This window comes from Lepisma saccharinum, chromosome 1, assembly GCF_977018435.1.
Source record: "Lepisma saccharinum chromosome 1, izLepSacc3.1, whole genome shotgun sequence".
NCBI classification, from domain to species: Eukaryota; Metazoa; Arthropoda; class Insecta; order Zygentoma; family Lepismatidae; genus Lepisma; species Lepisma saccharinum.
In genome coordinates this window covers 26,013,244-26,038,151 of record NC_139229.1, presented here as the reverse complement: position 1 = coordinate 26,038,151, position 24,908 = coordinate 26,013,244, and the positions used below count along the sequence as shown (strand labels likewise).

Here is a 24,908-nt window from a genome sequence, read left to right as displayed (position 1 = left end):
TGTTGGAACTAATGAAGGGACACTCACCCTTGCACAAGCCGGGAATCGAACTCTGATGACGTTTAGCTTCTCTGGTCCATCACCTAATACCCAATCATTTGTCTGAAACATCCTCCTTTAAATAATTTTCACAAAACCCTCAGTTTGTGGTGTAAGATTCACTCATCGAAAAGTTTAAGTTTTCTGCCTCTTCGCCTCTCTTTACTCGATTTATTACTGTATTTTTCTTTATTTTTCTCGAAGTTTTTATTTCTTTCTATCTCTCTCTTTTTTATCTCTGCCTCTTCCCTCCCTTCCCGTACTCTCTCTTTGTTTCTCTTTCATTCTTTCTTTCTCTCAGTCTCTTTCTCTATTTCTTTTTGTCTCTTCCTTTCTTATCCTCTTTTTTTCTCCCATTTTCTCCAAGTCTCTTCTATCTCTCCTTCTCTTGCACTATTTCTTTCTGTCTCTTCCTTTCTCTGTCCCTTTTCTCCACTTCTTCACTTCCATTTCTCCACGACTCTCTTTTTCTTTCTTCCTTTTTTCTCTCAATCTCTTTCTTTCTCTGTCTCCGCCCTCTTTCATCACATCTCTTTTCCGTATTCTTTTCTATCCCTTTCTTTCCTACGTAAGACTTTATTACACCGAAATGCGAATACTGAAGCTGAGGATAATGCCTAGACCTGACTGCTGCAGATCAGGGACATTGACAAGACAAGAATTGCTGCTGCAATAAGACCCTCGGGAACAGAGTTGGCAAAACTGTTGAGAAAATGGCTTTCTACGGAAACGCAGCCGTCTCGCCACTATATATGAGAATCGTCAGCAACCTAATTGCAGGTATTTCGAGAACGAGGCAGCTAGGCGATGCATAATTATAAATTAGTGCAACTTTTACTGCTGTTAAGGGGAGGCAAGAGAGAGGGGAATCTTGTCTTGTAGGTCAGGTCATCAGGTAACACTTCCACTCTGAATCAGCCAAAGAGAACAGGGGACGCAGGTGACGTCATCTGTAGTCGCTCGGCGGCGCCACTTGTGGGCCCATCGCCACGGTTAACCTGATTTTACAAAAGAACTTTCTCGCCAGCAAAGCTCGCTCTGGTGGTCAGCCCCGACAATAATCTCCTTGCGACCGACATACTTCGGCGAAGCAGCGTGGCCCCTTCCGTGTTCTACACTCACAAAACGCGCATCCAGTGTTGCCAACCTGCTACATAAAATTTCCACCGTCAATAAAGTGTTGCCAATTTCCAACAACAAAGTTTCCAACTCGCATCAAGGATTGCCAAAACTCGAGGTTTTGTTTCGATGCGTTTCAGGTAGTGAAACTTTCAAGGTTCGTTTTTTAAGTTAGTCAAAATGCTCATCTCGCGAATAACCTAAAATATATTTTTAAAAAGGCAACATAAACGAGTCAACGATTCGCTGATTGGGATTGAAAACAAGGAGGCTGTGACTTTCCTGTTATTCGCAGCGATAGAAGGGATAGTTTTCTTCAACGAAGGGCATGGATTCATCCCTCGAAATTCCTTATTCCTAACTCCCTTCCTTCGTCACGAAAATAAATTTTCTCAGAAAGCATATTTATACATCCTAATGGCTATACAACCTGCCCAACGGTCGTGTAATGCGGGTCATATACATTTACCCTTTGACTTTAGTAAAAGGATAAGAAAAGCGTAGTATGAGAGATCGCTTAGCAATCCGAAGTATAATTTATGCACGTGAAAGGCTAATAACGACTAGACCATGAGTTTATCGTACGATTCGAATAAATGAATTACACTTCCATCAGAAAAAAAAATCCAAAGAAAATTAATTCACGAGATTGTGAAAAGAACTTGTGGAAAGAACGGGACTTTGTTCCATTCACGATTTCGCAGTCGCAGATTTCCCAACCTAGGCATAGCAGTTCCTGTCATCTCACTTTTGTTATTTATCGTTGCTTTTATGCCAATTTTGGCTAATGCGACAATAAGAATGTGTGACGATGACGAAACTGTCCACACCGAGACCTCCTGGTCTCCTGTGTGAGTGTCGACTCATCAATTTCGTTTAACCATGTTCATCCTTCATCCTCATTGTCGCTTCCTTCTTCTCTCCTCTTTCTCTTCTCTCTCTCTCTCTCTCTGGAGGGAGGGAGAGAGAGAGGGAAAGGAGGGGAGAAGGGAGAGAGAGAGAAGGAGAAGAAAGAAGAAGTTCTTCTTCCTCTTCTCTCTTTTTCTCGAGAGAGAGAGAGAGAGAGAGAGAGGGAGAGGGAAAGAGAAGGAGAGGGAAACAGAGAGAGAGGGAGAGAAAGAGAGCATCCACAATGTCGAGAGTAGCTTAGACCAGCAGAAAGCAACTCAGTGATAGGCAAAAGTTGGTTGCTTGATTTGGCATTATAAGTCCACTTTATGCACAGTAACGCTAATCAGGACTGGATTAAAGTGGGATCCGAACCACAATGTGCCTCCACCGGGTATCGAACCCGGGACTCCTTGATTACAAGGCGACGACGCTACCACTGCGCCATCGGGAAGACCAAAACAAAACTGACCTCAGACAAGATAAACAAAGGGAAGAAAGGAAAAAAGACGAAACAATAAAAGAGCAATCGTAGCTAACGGAAAGCGTCATGAGTAAAGGTTCCCGAAAGATAAAGATAAAAAGAAAAAATAAACAAAACAAATCTCAAATTATTTTCCCTCTTTACTTACGGACACCACCATAATGACGCCGAGGAGACGAAGAAACCCTTCAAGAGAGACCCTCTCGTATATATCCACGGTTCAGGTCGACCTCCCGTCAGCCACGGAACCAATGAAGACAAGGAACCGCGGAATTACATCATCGGAAATTCCCACGTGGGAGAAAAATTCTCGGAACAGCGTTGTCTGTTCACGGTACGCATATTACGCGTCAGCCAAAGGGTCACTACGCACTTTTTTAGCAGGTGAGATGTGACGTATATGTCAAAACATGACGATCCACTGCGTCACAATTTGGGAGAATACTGTTACGACCGGAAGAGTTGCTGATGTAGTAGGGGAGGTCAAGGAACCAACATAATTGGAAGTTGAAAAGATGCGCAGTGGAAAAGTACAGGGGAAGTTTCTCTGGGGCGTAATACGGAAGACAGGAGAAGAGAGAGGAAGAAGAAGCAAGAATGAGAGTAAAACAGACAGCATTGATTTAACTTCATATCCCAAAAGTTCCTCAACAATATCCAAAATTTTAAAAGGCCCAATTTATGGTAATTTTGGTGAATGGTTAATTTGCCCTTACACTCGCCTAAAAACGAACTTACACCCCACGTGGAAAATTCTGGATAAGCCTCTGAGAGACAAGGACTAGAGAAAGAGAAAAAGAGAGAGAGAGAGAATGAAAGCGCTAGAGAAAGAATGAAAGAGCTAGAGAAAGAATGAAAAAGCTAGAGAAAGAATAAAAGAGCTAGAGAGAGAATAAAAGAACTAGAGAAAGAATGAGAATCAAAGAGCTAGAGAAAGAATGACAGAAAGAGAATGAGAGAGCTTGAAGAAAATGTGAGAGCTAAAGAAAGAGTGACAGACAAAGAAACAAACAGCTAGTGAAAGAATGAGAGAATGATTGATTGATTGATTTAGTTTATTTTACTTCGCGTTTTGTGCCTCTTGGCTAATTTGCGAAGATGGGGATGAGTGATGAAATTGATGAATGGACATTCACAAACAACCGAATGAGAGAATGAAAAAGCTACAGGAAAAATGAGATGAGAGAGAGAAAGATAAAAGAGGGAGAGAGGAGAAAACTACTGTACTTCAGATTTGTTGCTATGGAATCAAAGGCGCTCTAGTAAACTTCTTTAAAGAAACAACAAAATGACTACTGGGATGAGCGTGTGAGAAAAACATTTGGCATAGTTTGGTCTTTCCAAAAGTTACACAAGTCTCGATCAATTCTGGAGAAAAACACGTATCATAATACCCAACCCCTTTCGGACGAGTCCGAAGTACCAGGGCTTCGTCTGACAGAATGTTTCAATTCGCAAGAAACAAATTATGAGTACTGAATTCTAAGGAAAAGTTCCTTCTAACCCTTTCTCTGCACATTGGCATTCAAGAAATTACGAATTCTAAGCCGGCACACGAACAACGGCAGTAGGACATTTCTCGATTAGCTTTGAGTAATTCATAAAGTGAACTTCGAAATGGTGGTAAGAGAAATAAAGTAGAGATGCGCCATATTTTCAATAACCTAGGTTGAGACAAGAGGCAAGATAAATAATTAGAAGTTGTGGTATGTCAGAGAAGAGAAACGCTTTTCTGCCACTTCTGTCTACTCGCGACGACGAGGTTTAGTAATGAATGTGAGGAACACTAACAAACAACACCCAAGCCCAGATTCGAACCCAGGAGCTTCGGTCGCGACACCAAAAAATCAACAACAAATTCCGTGTGTGGGTGTGTACGAAGGGATGTAATTGGTAGAGAAACATTCACTAGAGATAATAGGGTCTCCCTAGTGGCATTGTAACGAATGGGTACCGGGTTCGATACATTGCCGAGTACCATAGTGATTCAGATCCCACTTAACACTATAGCTCCAGTCCCGTCTGTTCGGTTCCAAAACACGAATATATATATATATATGCTGCTACACGGTTATGAACGCCTAAACCTTAGATTTTTAACTTAAATTTTGCTATGACAGATTCTAGTAACTGTGACATTTATATGTAGGTATTAAAACATAAGAGACAGAAGTTTGGTCACTTCGTTTATTTTATTATCATATGAAACAATACTGAATTAAAAAGTCAGATCATGTTGTTGTTTTTTTTTTTAAAAATAAGAAGTGTATTATACGAAACTCATTGCTAAATTTTCAAGGAACACGTGTAAACCCCATTACTTCTGAGGCACAATTTACTGTTCTCCTTGCATTCCAAACGCGAGAGGATACAGGACAAGACAGGCCGTTGCCTCCCCCCTTCTCCTTTCGTGGCATCGGCCTCCTCGCCGGTGTACCGACCAACCAGGGTGCTCAAGACAAAAATCGCAGCAGCCAATCATAGCGCACTTTACTCCGAAAGCGAGAGTCGCATGAGGCAGGAGGTGAATGACCGATGGAGGGCAGCGGCAGACGTCAAGGCCACGCTCGGCGGAGGAGTGGGGTAGGCCTCCCATTTCTCGGAGCGCCACTTTCGCTTCGGTGGCCTCAAAATAAAAAGCAGCGCGCGCGGTTCAAGTTCTGCTGCCAAAAAGTTGTCGTTTTTCGCATTGCAGAATTGACCCAGGGTGATATTTTTCGTACGTCGCACAAACACACACCACGTTTGGAAATATAGTCCTCTTTTGCTACACCAGAAGGAACCATTTTCAGTACATTTTTCCTCGCCATAGAAACCATCTCTCAGACACCTCCATATAACAGATATAGTCTGTTTTATAACCAGCCACCACACATTCGCCGCGAACAAGCAGACATGACATTTTTGCATGAAATCATCAATGTTAAAATTAAAACCGAATTCCTAATCAATCAATTTAATCCATGAGTACCCACATAGCCAACCCACAACAAGACTCTTCCTTTTACAGCAGCCTTTTCTATAAGCTTCTCGCTTATATAAATGTGCATTTCCTTGCCAGTGCACCGTTTCCGACAATTATTAAAAATGCATGTGTAATTTTGGATTTTTTTTCTATGTCATCTTGTATTTTATTTTGTTGTTGTTTTCCTGTTGTTAAACAAGTTTCAGTATAAAATGATCTTTCAATACTGTATCTGAAACTTTAAGTAAATAACATCACACCGGAATTTGCTTGAACATCTACTGTCTCCCCAAAATCCCTGATATTCTAGAACAATATACTTTTCGTATCTTTTTCCTTGTACGTCGTTTCGGACTCCTCGAGATGTACAGCAAGGAGAACAAGTGATGAAATAAGTGGAATATCTATGGCTTACCCAGAATTACAAAAAAAAAAAAAAACTCAATATGCTGACCAAGCATGTTTTATAATAAAATAAATTACTGCCTTGTTCAGCATATTGAGTTTTTCATGGAAACAAGGCTTAATGGTGTTATACCTGAATTTAAACCTCGGAACTCTGCCGTAATACAGAACTATGCTACTTACAACGCAAAATTCTACTTATCATTTCAGTCAATTTTTACTTTAGGATCACTATATTATTTGCTTTTAGAATCAAGTTTAAAAAATTTAAATGTAGAGTTGAAGTATGTATTCTGTCTTACATTCAAATTAATGCACAAGAACTTACAAACCTACGTGATATTTGTCTCATATGTTTAAAAATAATGTAAATGAGCGTTTAGATTATATTGATTTATTATAACGGGTGGGAGGGAGAAATATTTAAATTATTTATTGATTAAACTATAGTTCCAGATCCGATTAGCATATCTGCACTAAAGTGATAAAACAAACTTTATCTCTAGTGACATCTAGCGAGACCTTTGTGCAATACAAATATCAACATTTCAAAATGACATCTTTCTCCATGTATCAAAGAAAACTTTCATTAGCATGGTAAAAATTGAAGGGGGTTGGGTGTTGAATATTAAACACTGCACATTCATTAATTAATCATCCATTCACTGCTTAGGAAGACTCCGTGGAAACATGATTGTACAGTTATAAAGTTATTTATTACGGTTTCTTTGCACCTATAGAAATATGAGATTGTGTCTGAGCGCATGACTTGACCATGAAGGAGACCATATTTAAATAATTCCCAGGACTGAGGACTTATTGGACACCCTGTAGAGATAAGAATTCTCCCAGAATTAACCCTGATGCATATTGGTACCCTCAATCACATTTTACAACAAAAATATGAAATATCTAACGAGACATGAAATACACTGTTGCAGTTGTAGATTGTTCTAATAAGTGAAATGAGAATGCAAATCTGATGATGCAATCACTTGACTTGCCAAATGCATGTCTCGGAATGATTCTTCACAGTCAGAGGTTTAGCGAAATGGGGCGGGTCCTTTCCGGTAAACAAGAACCTTATCGCATCATTTTTGCAAGACAGGTGGGGTGTTGTCTGCATGTGACGTGTGTCAATAACCTCTCCCTGATAACAAGGAGTGGCATACACTTGTTTACAAAGATAGAAAGTACAATCAACCCTATAGATAACAGCTTCGGAACTGAATGATGAACCTCAACAAGAATCATAGCAAACAACGAACACAAACAAAAAATCTAGCTAAGTTGTAGTGACGTATAGTGCACGTTCAACATATACGCTACGAAACAGTGCAACCCCTTCACTAAGTGTTCCCACAGGAGCCTACATCCAGATATCCCTTCTCAGACATCCTTTCCGATCCCCCCCCCCCCCACTTCCCCGCAAGGGCCATTGACACTCCACAACCGACCTTGAACTCATGTTCAGAACTGCGTCGTGCGGACGCAAGAATTCGTACGCACTGTTCCCTTTATCTTACGCACACTCGCTTTCAAACTCATGCTTTACACAGGCTACACTACAGACAAAAAGAAGCAAACGCATTTCTTACCTTGCATCCTTCACAGGAATGTACCCCATAATGGAACCCTGAAGCTTTGTCCCCACATACTCGACATAGAACTGTTGTGCCGTCGAATTCTGAAAGAAAAAGAAAAACTCTGTTAGCTAATTGCATTATCACCTCCCATTGTTAAAGACCAATAGTATTGCAAAATTAAAACACATTGTTATCAATTACATTTCGCTACATTCTACATGTCATATCTCGCTTGGTTTGTTGCGAGCGAAGCCCTGAAACTGTCCACATGTACCAAGACAAACATTAGGTTAATACACCGAATGTCTCAGCAGTTACATCAAAGCGATGATTGAAAAAAATGAACCAAAAGTGAAATTAACACTTCCAGACTGAGATCAGAATTACATAACGTGAGTGAAAGTGGAAAAGGTACTAGTGATGACACACACATTCCTCTACAATCACCGTACTTTCACTTTGAGACAAGTTTAATCCAAGCGTGTATTGGCATCAAGGTCGCACGAGGAGAAAGCTTCAAAAAAGAAAGTAGATGTTTACCTATTTTGAGTTCAGGTTCCCTTGGAGTATCCAACATGTGGATTGTATGATCCGTGTGAAAAAACTGTAGGTCTTTATCGGAAAGAGTCATGTTGCACATATTTGTTTAAAAAATAAATAGCACAATAATATTAACACTGCATGTATGCAGTAAGCACACACATAAAACACCGAAGTGAAAATTCCACAAGCTGTTTCACATCCACAACAGCAGAAGTGAAGTTTCGGAAACACTTTTGCACATCCGGCACTGATATCCGAAAACGCACAACGAAAAACGTTCACCGATGTTGTCTGTCATCAAACGAAGCAGGGCAAATATTCCGGAACACGATTTGCCGAACCGTCACCTTCTACAGAGAGTGAAAGTCTATTCGTATACTGTCTCCAGTGCACACAGGTACACCCCACCTGGTAAGAAAAATAAAGGATTCTCAACCTTATCGCACAGGAATTGAGTACTTGGCTAGTTTGGACTGTTTATTGGTGGGAAACACTCGCTATGAACAATAGAACACGTCAAGTTCGCCGCGGCCAATCAGAGCGCAGGATGGCTCGAGCGCCGGTTATAGTACGTGCTCCGTGATTGGCCGCCGAGTTTTCCCCTTGTCTGCTCGCCCCTCGAGAGTTCAGTGCCCGTATCCGCGAACCTTGACTGATTTACCCAGACATACACCCAAGCCAAGGACAACTAGCGCGCGCACACACACACACACACTCACACACAGAGCAAGTGCAATGCCTTTATTTTATCACAGAGAGCGCGGCGATATATATTCGCAACTCCACAAATAAAAGGGGTCAATGTTTGAAGCTTGAGGTTCGATAGTCTGTAAATCTTGTTTCACGAGGTGATGAAACTCAATTGTAAATATGCTTGCATAAGATACGAAATTGCGAGGTGTACTGATTCATCTAAAGAATGTGGATATGCGAAATATTTTGCTGATTCGAACCTGTTAATCGAGAGATAGTCTGTGACGAGAAGAACGTGTGATTTCGCGTCGTGCGACAAATGAACTCCGTACGATTAGGCTACCAGAAAAAACTATATGAACCCTCTTTTCAAGTTTTCTATTGCATTCTGGTTGTTTACGTCGCTTTTATACCTTTTCGATAACCGTGACGAGAATTGATGATGTAAACGAAGAATGTCCACGCAAAACAAAGAGGGCGCTTTGCATGTTACCAACTGAAAGAATTTACATCTTGTTTAATTTTTTCTCTTAGCGTTCTAATGGACACGACAACAACGAAAAGAAATTTTCATACATTTTCCAAGAACTGAACTCTGCCATCACAGCTTTAAATATATCACTCTAATAATTAACGTACAATAAATAATACATCGATTATCGAAAACTGCCTTTATAAGTTAAAAAATTAATTTGTTGTTAAAACAGGAGTGTACGAACCTTACACCTATAGCGAATTATTAGTGGGAAAGTGAGGAGATTAATAGTGATATAATAAAGTAGTGAGCAGCCGATAGCTCACACATGAGATGAAAGATCAATTTAAATGAAAATCTGAATTGGGTGCATCCTACACTTCCTCTTGTCGATGTTATACAACGACACGAAATTGTATGATGATACTGGTGTAAGCGAAAGTTGGAAAGACATGGGAACGCTAATAAGGTAAGAAATAGCCGCGGTGCGTCGCACCCAATCTATTATTGGTGCTTCCAATCAAAGCAGTCACCCATATTCCCACAGTCCAGTGAAAAACACATAAAAAAGCCATTTTCATGTTTGAAATAAGGGTGAGGATTTGTAATTGAATTTATAACTAGAGCGTGTTGTTCCAAGAATGATGGAATTAAAACTCACGCTTAGTAATCATAAAAGTACTTTTCCTATGAACTCGATGCACTGTTTGTCTCGCGTGACGTATGGCTTTCAATTTCGCCCATCAGAGCACGAATTCCCTGCATTATGGAAAGTGCTTGGTTATTAAACCATACATACAAGTATCACATCCATATAATTTCTACGTGTTTATGCACCAACCAATCTGAATCAATGTTACTGGATCATGGCTTGAAGAGTGATGTTCTCTGTTGGGTTAGTTCATGCTCTATGACAATCGGACAGTAGGTTAGGCATAATCACCATACGAATACATATTTGATCATCGAAATGCATTGTTGTTTACGATGCCTTTCTACACACTTCTGCGTTTATTGTACATCCCGTGATCATTATCCACGGTTAATCGTGTCATTGTGAATGAATGATGAAAATAATGAGATCTTTCCAGGGATTCTAATCCTGAACCACCGCATTACTATGGTTTAGCAAACTTTTACATAACAATGCGTAGCGTGCATACATTATATATTGTGAACCCTGATAAAGTATGGGATCACTCTATGTTGCAGTAGGCTGGTCGGGTCCGAAGGGTATGTGAACAATTTAAGGTACAGTCACGGACACTTCTGGGTTGTAACAATCCCATTATCTTTCAATTTGATCGTCACAACCCAGAACTGACCATGACTGTACAGTAAAGGTTTTCCCCAATTGTGTAAAAGTAATGGTTATCGTATTGCAGTATTGCAATCGAGGGGTCCCGATTAGCCTAACCGATCATTAAAGACTTTGATGTATTTAAAATGTATTTTCATGGTGAATGAAACTAGAAAATACCAAAAAATTCTATATTCTTTACTTTATGCCTTAATGAGTCATACTATGAGTAACGGTGAAAAGCCATTAAAATTATAACTTTTCGATTTTCAGTTATTTTACGTCGCTTTTCTTTGGTAGTGACGGTGATGATAAATGATAACAAGGTTCGAACCTGGAACCTCTGTTTCGGGGGCATGTTGCACTGGTTTAAACCAAATGTATTGTAATCAAGTGCACTTTGATTCGATTCGATTTGATTAATTTTGCTTCGCATTTTTTGGCACGTTTGGTTCATCGCGAAGATGATGATATAATGACGGGAAATTCGAATCCGGGACCCCTGCCGCTAACCACTGCGCCACGGAGGCTTATTTCAGCTATTCGAGAACGTTTGGTCTTGAACAAACCCGTGTATGTTGGTTTGATCACGTATTCCCATCCAACTTATGGGTTGAACGACCTACTATGCAATAAAACCGAACTTAACTTGAAAACATTTCTGCACGACCTCGAAAAATAACTATTATCGGTAGCGAATGTCCATCCCTGCAACAAAAGACGGTGACATGTTCTCGGAAAACATTCATCGTGTGAAGGACAACCCTTCAAAGGGTGGGTTCAGGAGCCCTCGCAACAGCGCCGAGGGGAGAAAGGTCCGCATTGTAGGGTGGGAGCAAAAATAGGTATCCATAGAAAGGGGTGGAAACGGTAAGGTTAAACTAAGGACAAATCCTTTTCCTTGCGACGGTCACATGAAAGAGCTAAATTTATCGCTCGCTCTCTTTTCACAGCCGTTCCCCTTCCTCCATATAGACGGGACACTGACCCGTTTCGATCGGTCGTTTCCGCACGGCTTCGGCACATTTCGTGCCTCTTTTAATGACGAGGTCAGAAAGAGTCAGTTACCCGAGTAGTTATACAGAAACTCCGAAAGGCAAGAGGGAAAGAGAGAGACAGAGAGAGATAGATAGAGAGAGAGAGAGAGAGAGATAAGGAATTGGTAGCGCAAAAAGAGGCTGCATGAAAAATCGTCATGCTCCATAAAGTGGAGGGGGTCAGTTCGGAAGAAAGAAAAAAAAATCAAAAAGTGACATTGAACTTTCGCCAATCTGGCGACAATATGAGGAGACGGGGCTGGTACAGAGATATATTTGTTGCAAGTGTGCAGTGAGAAGTAACACGCCAATACCAGTCAATAAAACTTACGTATGATTCACGACAAAGGCGCACTTGCATCTCTATCTCCAGGGCTAATCGAGGCAATGTGGATGAGTTTCGAAATAGGGAGAACAATGAGATTTTGAACCTGCAACCCATGGTTTGCAACACTGTCAATAGGGGAAACAAAATAATTCAACTCTTATCTGCCACTTTTAGCTAATCGCGACGATGATGATGAATGATGACAATGGAATTGACTCGCAAAAACACCAATGCCCAGGCCGGGATTCGAACCCGGGACCTGATGTGTGCTACCATTGGCGCACACTTTAGTGGGGTAAGGTACATTCTGCGCCCTCAAATTCCTCAAGAAGTCTGTACAATAATACATTAAAAAATGTCAATTTTACCCCCGCCCAATATTCTTGTGAAATTGGCGCCTCTTATTTAGTCTTATTCTTCCACCATTCTTATTCTTTGTAAGTAACTCGCCTTGTAATAAAGCTTGTAGGTTCGATTCGAACGCGAAATAATTTCCACGATTAAAAGTCTACATAAAAATAGTAGGCCGAACTCTAGTTCGTTCTGTGAATCATAAACAAGTTCTAAAGCTATATATTTATCAGTTTCTGCTAGGAATCTCTCAAATTTGGTTTCACATATCAACAATACAATCTACTGTATCCACAATACAATCTACTGTGAATTTATGACGTTAAAATAATATGATAGATATGCTGCACAGTGTCAAAGTTATTGGCAAGCTTTACGTGGCCTCTGTGTGATACCTTTCCAAAGGCTACCCAGCGCAATATGCTAAACTTTGGTCGGCAGTGTGATTCGAACCTAGGACTCCTTGACTGAAGGGAGGCGAATACTCGAACATATACAACCAAGCTAGTACATTCCTATTACTTGGAGATAAATGTTAGTACGTTTCTTTTCATTTGCACCATCGCAACGATGAAGATGGCTGGAGACGACGGGATTCGAACCGTCAACCATGACTGGAAGAAACAGGCGTTTGCCTTGATTGTAACCAACTTTCTATTTCGATTATCTTACGTCGCTCTTCTACCTCTTGGGTTAATAGCGACGATGAGGATGAATTGGTAAGGTAGGGTGATGTTATCACCACGTTCCGACCGCCTCACTCCCTCAAGTATCCTTATTTTATTATTATCAGCTGGGTGAAGCCCAGAGCCGCTTTATGTAGGGACAAGGTCAGAAAATCCAATCTTAGATCAGCCAGCCCGGAGATCGAACCCTGGTCTTCCGATTGGCAATTAGACGCCGTACCGCGACTCCGAATGGTACAGTCCAGGCCCGTCGCCAGATTTTTATTTCGGGGGTGGGTCATTCCGTACCAGCAGCTAAAGGCGAAAAAGTAGGACACAAAAAAAGTAGCCTTGAAGAAGAATTTCTCAGTATATTACAACTTATTATACAAGATGTTCAATTCTGTTAAGGAGGAAAAATTAATTACCAGTATACATTATTTAAATTTACTATTTGTAGGATATCAGGGGGGTTAGCCCCCAGAGCCCACCCTACTAGCTACGTGCCTGGTACAGTCACAACACTTCTGGGTTGTAACAATTGCAAAGTAAATAGGGGTCATTGCAACCCAGAAGTGTCCGTGACTGTACATCTCTCCACGGCTCGCATGACGCTAACAACTCCCCCACGGAGCCCGGCGTAATTAGATTACGCTTACACAACAAAAAATGCCAAAAAAGGGGCGTGATAAATATTCTATGGCATGTATAAGTAAGGATCCCGATTTCGAACCGAAAAAAAAAATGGAAGTTCTTCCATCGCACATCAGAGGTTGTTCACAATAGAGCCGATACGTACACGCAAGAGCCAATGTCCGCAAGTTGCAATAGTTACTTAATAATAATGGACGTCCCTTTGGTTCATTGCTCTGTGGCGACCCGATACTGCAGATCCCCCGTCACTTCCGAGTGGGAGGGGGGGCCTCGCCCCCTCCGCGATGTGTAGGTAGATGACCGACCGCGTAAAAGAGCGAATGCAGGGTCACTGACCTACCAGGCGTCTAGAGCGGTGCGGGAGGTACGGGGGAATCCATGCATCGGCATATTCCGGAAGCAAAATGACCGCGCGCTCCGTTACGCTATTATTTCCGTCAGGGTAGCGAGGGGGAGGGTTCTCTTCCGCACCGAGCACAGCCTGTCTGTGCTTCAATGGATCTTTCTCGCCAGTGCTGGAATTCCCACACCAATCCTCACCAGAGTTGCCACATGGAAGGATATTTTCCTTACATCCCAATTAAATACTTTCAATTTTGAGTTTAGTGTAATAATTCAGTACTTTTAGGCCTAATCTCAGCGAAAATTTGATGTTTAGTATATTTTTCGCCAAGTGTACAATTTGCTGATCTTTATCCATTCAGACCTCCGTAGTTGAGTGGTTAGTACAGCCTGCTGTGAGGCCAGGGGTTCCAGTCATAAATTTATGTACACCCCACGCCCACTTTCAACTTACCTAAACACCGCTAGAATTTTTCGCAAAGGCCAAATATAGGCCATTTTGGCTCTAAATTTAGCCTTACACCCTCCCAGATGTAAAATTCAGGGTTGAATCTCAGCCTGGGCATGGATATTCTTTGAGTGTGTCCATTCATCATATCATCACTCATTCTTCACTTCGCGATTAGCCAAAAGTGACAGAAAAGCGAAGTAAATTAAACCAAATCAATAAACCTTCATCAATTTCATCCTATCATCCTCTTCGTCGCGATTAGACAAAAAAAGAGGTAGAAAAGTGGCGCTGAATAATCCAATTAAATTAATCTATTCAATACTTCTATGAATCAGTAAAAACAACAGTAATAATTTCTACTACCACAGTTAATAATAGTTCATAAAGTTTGTGAGAATGATTTTAATATTCTTAACTAAAGGGAAACTTTGGACGAAAAGTCCCTTTAAAAGGGAATTTTGTAATTTCTTGTTATGGCAACCCTGAACCTCACTTCTACAGGTGAGGTACACAGCGATCACGTGTCTTCTCTCTCTGGCCTTCATTCATATTCTCCACGCGGACACCGAAAAATCAGGTCTCCATTTTGGTCTCCGAAGGCCCACTTTAGCCCACATTAGTATACCGTTCAAAGGGAAAGTCTTGAAAGCCTGAAACAGTAAGAGACGTTTCGAAATTACGGATTATAGCTCTATCACTCCCGCTATTTGAGTGATATTCAACTTTCTAGGTTACAGACTCCAAAATAGGCCACAGTGATGGTCAATTTCGTGGGGTACAGGCTCCAAAAAACGTTACAAAGGGGGTGGTCAACTTCCTGGGTTACAGGTTCCAAAACGTGTTGAGGGCCCTCGGAGCGTGGTGCAAACTATATGTACGCAGATCACACGTCCACCTAGGTCAAAAACGGAAAATCTGTGGAACTATAATAATTGCCTTTATTCTAAGTCGTTCATTACCTCTATATAGAAACAACATCGTTCCGTAGAACGTGGAAGTCTAATGCAATTGCTTTACGTACGATCTTTTTATGCAATGCATTGGCAAAATTATTTGACTGTAGTTGAGGCTGCGTATTTCTTAAAAGTATTTTCTAATAAGGTTGGGGTATTAGGACGTTCTGGACCTTTCTGGGTTGGAAATGCTCTTCTGCCTGCTTTTTCTTATTACAAAAACTATAAAAACATATAACCTGAGTAATCATGCCATCTATCGGCATGTAAGTCCACTTCACGCTTATATAGGTTAATCGGGACAGTTTAAAGTGAGATTCGAACCACTAATCTGCCTTCACTGGGGATCGAACGTGGGATACATGATTACCAGGCGACAGTGTTACTATTACGCCATGGCGTATATTCTCGCAAAATATTATCATTTGCAGCATGGCTGTGTCGCCTTTTCAATATCATCTAATCATCACTCATCCTTATGGTCGCAATTGGTCAAAGTGGTACAAAGGCGACGACGCTATATAACAGTACAAATGCAAAAATGATTGATTTGCTTTATTTTACTTCATTCTTTGTGCCACTTTTGGCTAATGAGCGATGATGTGATGAAATTGATGAATGGACACTCACAAACAACCATGCCCAGGCCAGGATTCGAACCCGGACCCCTGGCGTCGTAGCGCGATGTGCTAACCACTGCGCCACTGGGGCCCGGCAAATACAGAAATGAGACATACAAGTTTGCAACAATATAAAGAAGGCCAAAATTGGCCAAGAAACTACTTATGTATTGTATATGAAATATAGTATTTAACACCAAGTAAAACGAACCCACGGACGAGAAATTATGACTGGATGGCGAAGGAAGCAAAGAGGAAAAAAAGAAGAAACGCGTGGGTGAACCAGGTAAAGGAAACAGTGTAAATGTAACGATGGGTATCTGCAGCCGCGACGCGAGCGCCTCCACGCTAAGGAGCCTGGTATTTCCTGGGTGGTGCGGTGTGTGGATTCTCCACGGCGGTACCGTTGGATTTATGTAGTGCGCTCGGAGGTCAACAAACTGGAATCCGTTACGAGGCTCGGGAGTGCATTGACCCCACTTCGAACTTTCACTACCTGGTTCAATGTCGGGGTACTAGCCCAACCTCCCTGGAAGAGGGCGTTGCGTGCGGCGACCCCTGCGGAGTGTCACAGAAAATTTCGTTCCTCGGTTGATGAACGGCTAGAAGGAGAAGGGGGGGAAGGTTTGTAACGAAAGGAAGTGGCCTTTCCGTTTCCCAGAAGCCTCCGGTGGCAACCTGGATTGGATTATGGAATGTCTGTACGGCCGCGGGCGACACAGCAGCTTCGGAAACCATTAGCAAACGATTCTCAACCCACTGTGGTGATTCCTCGGCCTCAATTTCGTCATAAACGAAACCCATCAATAGATGGCACTGCGACAGCGGTAGTTGCACGATCTCATTATCTGTCGTTACAAAACTTAACAGAAGAAGGAGTTTAATATCATTATTTACTAACAAAATTTAGTACATTTTTCAAAATATAAAATTCTCATACACAGAAAATTCAATGCGTTTTCCTCACTATTTTTATTCTGTCGCAAGACAATAGGTACCTTAATAGTAACAAAATTTCACGTAAAGCTGTGCCTACGTACTAAGTAGAGATTCGACTTTTCTCTTTTTTTTAAAAAAAGTTCTCAACATAAAAACATATTTATTTTAACATTATCTTCCTTACACATTTTGTTAGTGGTATTTTCTATAAATAAGCTAGAAAATGGATATATGGCATTGTGCTTTACAGTATTGTCATGTAATAATAATAATTTCCTACGTCATAACAAAATGTATTCGTATTATTAATAGTAAAAGTAATGCTATTATTAATAATAATAGCAATAATGTTGCTAGTAATAAACTATTTAAATTGTAATTGATGTAGAGTGAGACACTTGATGGGCATGCAAGAACTTCACGAATATGGCCCAATGCATTTTACTACATCTATCGCTAAATATCACATCGTCTGCTACGGAATGCTTTCATGGAAAAATCAAGGAAGGTGGTAAACGGGAAGTGGCGTTGAGAAGAAGGAAGAATTTCGAGGGCAAGGACCCCGATTCACTCCAAGGCAACGACCTACAAACCGCAGTCACCTACAATGGAGGGTGTTATGGGGGGTCCATACATCTCCCCTGGACAGGCATGAAATGCGAAGGACTTCTTTCTGGAACACGTCAATTAGTGGGCCTTCTTGGAAATGCTGGAGGGTCTATTCCAGGTATTCCAGTGTTTATTGCTCGTTCCTCCATGCTTTTTCGACGGGGGGCGAAAGTGGGGAAGCTTCACTGGAATGGTGCCAGGACATAGGCGTAACGGGCCAAGAGGATCGGGGGCAGTGTTAAAATTTACAAGAATATTCTTGTTAAACTCCTATGACATGAGGAACAAAGAAATATGGAGTGATTCTTGTAACGTAACAGTTATATGGCTAAATAGTCCTGGACACTATTTTTATGGGATGGAAACCTTTTCGATTCTGCCCCCTCCCCGCCCATTGTTTGCAGTTTTTCATTGCGCTGCTTAATGCAACTGAACAGTGACAACTTAGTTCCGCACTGTATTTGCATTTTTGTTATTTAGTGTCGCGTTTGTGCCATTTTTGGATAATCGCGACGATGAGGATGAGTGCTTTAAATTGATCACATGCTCATGCCGAGATTCGACCCCGGGATCTTCAGTGACGAGATCGAAAGTTGACTCCGCGCTCGGCCAACTGAGCTGTCTAATTCGATATATGTAACTGCTATTCGTGTGGTCTACACATATGTTTGTTTTAAATGTGGTATTTTTCTACTGCTATAAATTATTATTTATTAACAGTAATCTGATGTATGTGCTCACTAAACAGCTTCACATTTAATTAAGAAATCATTCTCTGGGTTTTCTTATAAATTCACTTTCATTTTCCAATACATGTCTACGTCTTATCCGGTTTCTTTTCTTGGGATATTAGACATATATTTATATTATATCATTGCTGGACATATATAATGCATTTACTAACACTGAGGAATGGAACTATTTCTTCTGAGAAACCCTATTGATTGCTGGAATGGCAGTTGTGCAGGGATCATGCGCGTAGGAAAATAGTGCATGTGATAAAATCATAACAATCAACGTTGAAGTTGTAGAATCTTATATTACCAGCTGTAAATCTATGACAAGTATATTTACACGCAAAATAATACCACAACTATACATAGGAAAGGAACTATTTCTCTGAGTAGCTGCGCAGGAATACTGCGCGTAGGAATATGGTGCATGTAATAGACGCATTTCACGGAGTTTTGTTTTGAAGTTGTGGGACCTTATTATGGGTACAATAACAACAGAACTACACAGGAAAGGAACTATTTCTCAGAGTAGATGCACAGGAATTTTGAGCGCAGAAAAATAGTGCACATATCACTCAACGTAGATTCTGTATTGATGTACGATCTCATATTATGAGATGTACTGCTGCAAACTATCTATTCATGGGCAAGGTGACGCTGGGGGCAACAAACAGGAAAGGGACTATTTCTTATTCAGTTTTTTCTATCGTTCTTCGGTGGATGGTGAATAGTAGTGTTGCGTAGTTACCTTAGCGTTGAGAGGTTACTAAAGCATTGTAGCTGATGACACAATCCAAAGTTTGGGATCAACGACCTGTTCACAGTCTTCTTTCTTGTTTTTTTCTTCCAGTGAAGAGATGTTCCGAATTCCAGCTCGCGTAGGGGGCCACAGGAAATTTCCCATTCACCGGACTGATAACCGAGAAGAGGCCAGGACGAACCGTTGGAGGAAAGAAGGTAGCAGGTGGGTGACTCATTTAACCAGCATGTATGACGCACTCTTCTACGTCACCTGTGCTGCAAAATGTTTTGACGTCATACGCCACACGCGTACCTTCCGTCGTAACCATCTTGTTTGGATCACGATCCGAAAGTAACGGGTCTATTCTCTTTAAAATTTCTCTGTTGTCTTCCCATCTGGGGAATTCCTCAAAGTTGCCTTCTTCCTAGGGCCAGGTAGAGGGCGTGCATGTCGTTCTGCGAACACAGGAACATTCCGGCGACCTTTGCGAATTTAAATACGAAAGGAGGATCTCATTGTAAAGACATTGACGCGAGTGCAACGACCCCTCTCTTACAACAATTGCCGCCCAACAAAACACTGGCGTTCGCAGAGGGGAGAGGGGCTGATGAGGCTATACCCCCGAAATTTTGAAAAAAATAAAATTTTCAAATAAAGCAGTGAAAAGTTTGGGAATGCAAATCCCCTTAAAATGGCCCCCATTGTCATTTTTGAGAATAGAAAATTCGAAATATCTTATTGTGCATTTAGTCCCCTTAGAAAGCAACTATACTATCCACCATTTTCAGCTCCTGCCGAAAGAAAATCCTGCGTACGCCAGCCTCTGTGGTGTAGTGGTTAGCGCGGGAGTTTCAGCTTCGAGTCAATAGTAAGGTGTAGAAAGTTTCATTGTATTTATACCTCTATCTCCATGTTATCATTAACCTAGTTAGTTAGAAAAGTTTGCAGACCATCTTGTTGAAATGAACAATGAAATATATTAAAGAAAGTAACACGTTAGGATTCTCATGGTTTGATTTGATTGCTTGTTATTTAGCGCTGCTTTTCTGCCACTTCTGGCTAATCGCGGCGATGAAGACATGATGAAACTGATGAAGGGACACTCACAAAGAAGGCCAGGCCTGGATTCGAATCCGCCGAAGCACGCTGTGCTAACCACTACGCCACGGAGGTCGGCACCCAATAATTCAAAGGTAACAACGTTTAACACTGCCAAAAACGGTGAATAATGACTTTCGTTTTTATCTAAACATGATGCAGGAAGAAACAGGGCCAAAAATAAACGAAAGGAGAGCAGACGAAAACATAGTGAGAACCAGAAGTGGGTATTGAAAAGATTGTGCTTAAATATTTATTATTGAATATATAAATAGAAAGAAGCACCCAGAGAGGGGGACACGTATGGAATATTCGATGGCCAGACCTTATGCAATTGTCGAATGTAAAAACAGCACGGGAAAAGGTCCCAAAATTACATCCATATTTTAAATACAGGGCATTGACTTCAACAACTGATTTGTGAATGAATATATTTCCCCCCAATTTATCAGCAACCAAAGTGTGGTGCTAAATCGTATAGTTTTTGTTTCTTACAGTTAACATTTTGGGGGAAAATTGACGCAGACGTGCTAAACAGGTTGAGGTAGTACCAGCACCACGTAATCTGGTTCACGCACCAAGGTTAAACCAAGTCAATGGTCTCCCTCCCACAACAGTGGCACATTTAGGACAAAGACCCCTAAAGATTCACCGTGAAGTCAACAACACCCACCTAACCTTTTTTTTTTCACCAGTTTCCTCCTTTTCCTTGTACCCCCCCCTCCCCGGCCCCCCATTGAATACCCGCTTGTCCCGTGGACTTTGAGAATCTTCCAGACCGGCGCTATTCTTCGGAGTTCAGTGCACCCCAGTAGCGCATGCGTCAGCTGCACCGTTACCTAGGATACCATTTGGCAACGTTGCTGGGTTTTCGTGCAAGTGTTGCCAACGTGGATCGCTTGGAACCAGATTTAGGGTAATACTGAGCCGAGGGAACAAAAGTGCCCAAAAAATTGGACTTTTTAGGGGTCACAGAGGGTTTGAGAGGCACGCGTTTATTACAGTGCCTCCCCCAAATAACGGGACAGCCTCCGGCAAACAGCACGGTTGCCTAGCTACAGGTCATGGTTTTGTATTTCACCTTCACTCTTCGTATAATACTTATGTTGCACGCTTCTACCAACAAATTCCTAATTTGGACTTAGTATGTGTGTGGTAAGGTAACTTTCTAGCACGGGATAACTCAGAATTAACTTTAAATATGCCGATAACTCAGAATTAACTTTAAATATGCCGATAAGAGTTTAGATGCGTGTTGAGGGGTCGACTAGAGATCTGGCCATCCAAGTTTCCGGGTTCGAGTCCCGACCTAGGCACGAATGTCGCACTGCTAATGTATCTCCGCTTATTTAATCTAACTATTCACTCGCATGATCGCGATTAGTCAACAGTGGCAGAAAACCGACGCAAAGTAAGGAAAGTATACCAAAGTTCAAATCTAACACAAATATTATGCACCTTTCCTAATAAAAATACTAAAATCTCGCTTATGAATAGAATTAAGAGCAACACGTGACGTCGGTGTACGTTTCTGTATACGTGCTAGAAAATATAAACTCGCAGATTGATAATCGAATCCATACGCCGTCACCAGTATCTCAAATATATATAACACATTTTCCGGACTATTAATGGGGACGCATCCCTCATGTCCCCTAACTAACGACGCCCGTGTTCAAACCTATGTTTCTCGTCTCGGAAGCTTGCTGCGACCACACCTTGAGCGCTGACAAGCAAGTCGACATTTTTTCTGCCTCCCTGCGTTGGCAACACTGATTCTCAGTGCGTTGAACTCGGTCACCGGGCAACGCGCTGCCTGACCTGACCTCAACGAATCTGGTTCACTGTAAGCAAAACGAGAAGCCTTTTTTTTTTTCAACTCGCATGCACGAAGATAAGTGCGAAATGGAAGCAAAAATGCAGTGCTGCATTTCGTCCGATGACTCATAGATGGCGCGCACTCTTGTGCGTAAGTTTATTCCGTATTCACGAGGCATTCGCATTTCACTCGCGCTGGTGCGTTATGACTTTTGGCAAGGACGCAATCATCGCTCGCTCCCCTTACTTTCATCCGGGCTATATTGGGCATGGACCCCTCCCGTCTTTTTTGTGATGAGCCTGAGGTCCTAGGTCCGAATCCTAGTCGAAGGTTTCATCACCCAGTTAGTTCATATACCAAAATACCGGGTGGGCCATAAGTCAGTTGTCACTAGCAATCGTTAGACATTGTTTTGCCTAGCGTAGTGGAAGTCAGTTGTGAACTTGACTAGTGCGTATTACCCAATATAAGAATGCAACATTCTTGCACTAGTGATGTTCACAACTGACTTCCACTACGCTAGGCAAAACAGTCTAACGATTGCTAGTGACAACTGACATATGGCCCACCCGGTATATGAAAGAAACGTGAAACAACGAAAAAAGTAATGCTATTTATCTTTCAACTCGTTTTCAAACATTCGTTTTAGACACATCAGTGTGGATAATCATAATTTAGTTTTAGAAGTTGAGGGAAGGGGCAACTGGCCCAACAGATAATATACATTCGAATTAGTTCCACGTACTGACACCCAATTTTTTCAATTTAAATTCTACAGATATTGAAAAGAGAACAACAAATATATATATATATATATATATATATATATATATATATATATATATATATATATATATATATATTTCTAAATATGACATAATATTAATGCAACGACACCTGTGGGAAAACTAAGACAAACAAGGAATGATAATACTAAGATGCACTTAATGAAGTTGTTAGGGATGATTGAGCGAGTGATAAGACATAATAACAAAAATTAACAGTAAATAACAATTGAAGAAAATGACGACAGAGAAGAAGCAAGGGATAATAATTGTGAGCAGGAAAGGAAAAGGGGTCAAGAGAAGCTTAAAATTGGTATGAGTTCAGTAAGATTGGAAAACTGGAAGTCAGAGGCTCTTGGTGCGAATCGTAGATTACGTTGTGGACGTTCCAAGAAATTTAAGCTCACTTTATGCTCACATAGGATTATCAGGACAGGACCTTCAGATTTTAAGTGGGAGATGAAACTGCATACTGTGTCTTCAGCGGGAATCGAACACGGGATCCTTTGATTGCAACCCGATAGCGTTTCATTGTGTCTTCTTCTATTCATGACATCTTCATAACGTAAAAGGTGAGGAAAAGTGACGTAAAATATCAATAAGAAAAGGAATTGGCTAAAGTTTCAGTTCGAAACCTACTGTACCGCAATTTAGTTGCAACGGGACATGCATTAGTTAGTTCCTGTATTCACATGTATAAACAAGCGATCGAGATAACTCTTATCTTTTCTGTGCACCCACACTCTTTCTGTAGAACGAGTCTGCGACCGCATTTGTGGACTTTGCGATACGAGATCACTGGCCTCCTTTGAACCGGTGTTGCCAGATCGTGGCACGAGCAAGAGTTCATTGTTACCAGATAACTTCTATATTGTGTGTGTGTACTTTTTCTTGAAAACATCCCTTCCCTCTCTCTTGCTGCACTTCCGCGTTGTTGTCTTAAGGCAGATTAGGCGAGGAAAAGAAGTCCCGTGCTCATTTCTTCGAGTGACGTATAGAATGGGAGCAAGTGCTGAAAAACAAAAGATGTACTTATGTAACACGCGCTTCGGTCGTTGACCTCAGAGCGGCTCTGCAGTCGCGACTCCTTTCTCCCGTTACGGCGTATGACTTGAATTCCCCCGACCCAGAAAAGCGCTCTCGCTTCTATGGAAATTAAAAAAGGATTTCTAGCGAGAAGGAGTTATATTTTGTCCGTGGCTTAGTGGTTAGCGTAGTTCGTTCCGAAGCCACATATATCAGGTTTTGAATCGTGTTTCATTCTTAAAAAATACGTTACCAAATATAACCGAAACAGGGTCTTCAAATACTTTTGGCTTCGAAAACACTGTTAAACCTACGCCTTTGGTATTTCAAGTACGAAAATTACTTTATTTCTAGTCCAAAAGTAAGGCAGGCCATTAATAATAATAATAATAAAAAAAAGTGTCGTTCACTTTGCATATTACTTTTCTATAAACCTTGTTCCAATTTGTTGTTATTGCCGGCCCCGTGGCGGAGTGGTTAGCACTTGCACATCCTGCGTTCGAATCCTGGCCTGGGCATGGATATTTGTGAGTGTCCATTCATCAATTTCATCATACCATCATCACTCATCCCCATCTTCGGAAATTAGCCAAGTGGCAAATCAATTTGTTGTTACTATTTCTGCTATTATTGCCAGTAGAACACTTTTTTCAATTGTTGCACTTATGAACATCAACTGAGGGTTCATGAGCAGTTTTACACATTATAAAGTCCCTGGATTTATTCTTTGTAAGTGGCCCCCACGATGATGTAGGGATAACGCCATCGCCTTTTAATCAATGGATCACGGGTTCAATCCCCAGTAACGCACTTAGTGAATCGAATTCCACTTTAAACTGTGGGTCCAGTCCCGATTAGCGTATCTGTGCATAAACTGGACGTAAAAACAAAGTTTTAGTTTGACTATTATTCTTTGTATATGATATGTTAAACTTCATTGTTGCTTTCCTTGTTCATTTCATTAACTATAATTTAAAAAAAAAAAATTTTAAGAAAAAAATTCTGCCCAACTTGCTATAAATACTGCTACTAGTACGACGAATGAAAATGTGTTCAACATATTCATATTCAAAGTTTTTCCAAATAAGAAAACTCATTATTTACTCTTTCCATTTTCAGTTATCACTGGTTTAGTGCAGAATATGGAGCCAGCTACGGAGATATGTGCCAAAAATGGCAGTTTTTCACTCAACCCATAAAATCGCCAGTCATAAATCCATCAAATGCTGTACATGATCATTTTTGGTTGCAAATGACA

General features: G+C 41.1%; 1 protein-coding gene across 4 annotated transcripts in view; it reads right to left on the bottom strand.

The window, feature by feature from the left end:
- The window catches only part of Eip75B (Ecdysone-induced protein 75B), a 126,171-nt gene that overhangs the window by 19,311 nt on the left and 81,952 nt on the right, over positions 1–24,908 (bottom strand). For 3 of the 4 annotated variants that reach the window (XM_083129746.1, XM_083129755.1, XM_083129774.1), the window contains exon 2: positions 7,499–7,587. In XM_083129746.1, coding sequence (XP_082985872.1) covers positions 7,499–7,587 — 89 coding nt within the window. Of the gene's footprint in view, positions 1–7,498; positions 7,588–8,026; positions 8,436–24,908 lie in introns of those variants that run through there. The other variant, XM_083129764.1, reaches the window with a different exon arrangement.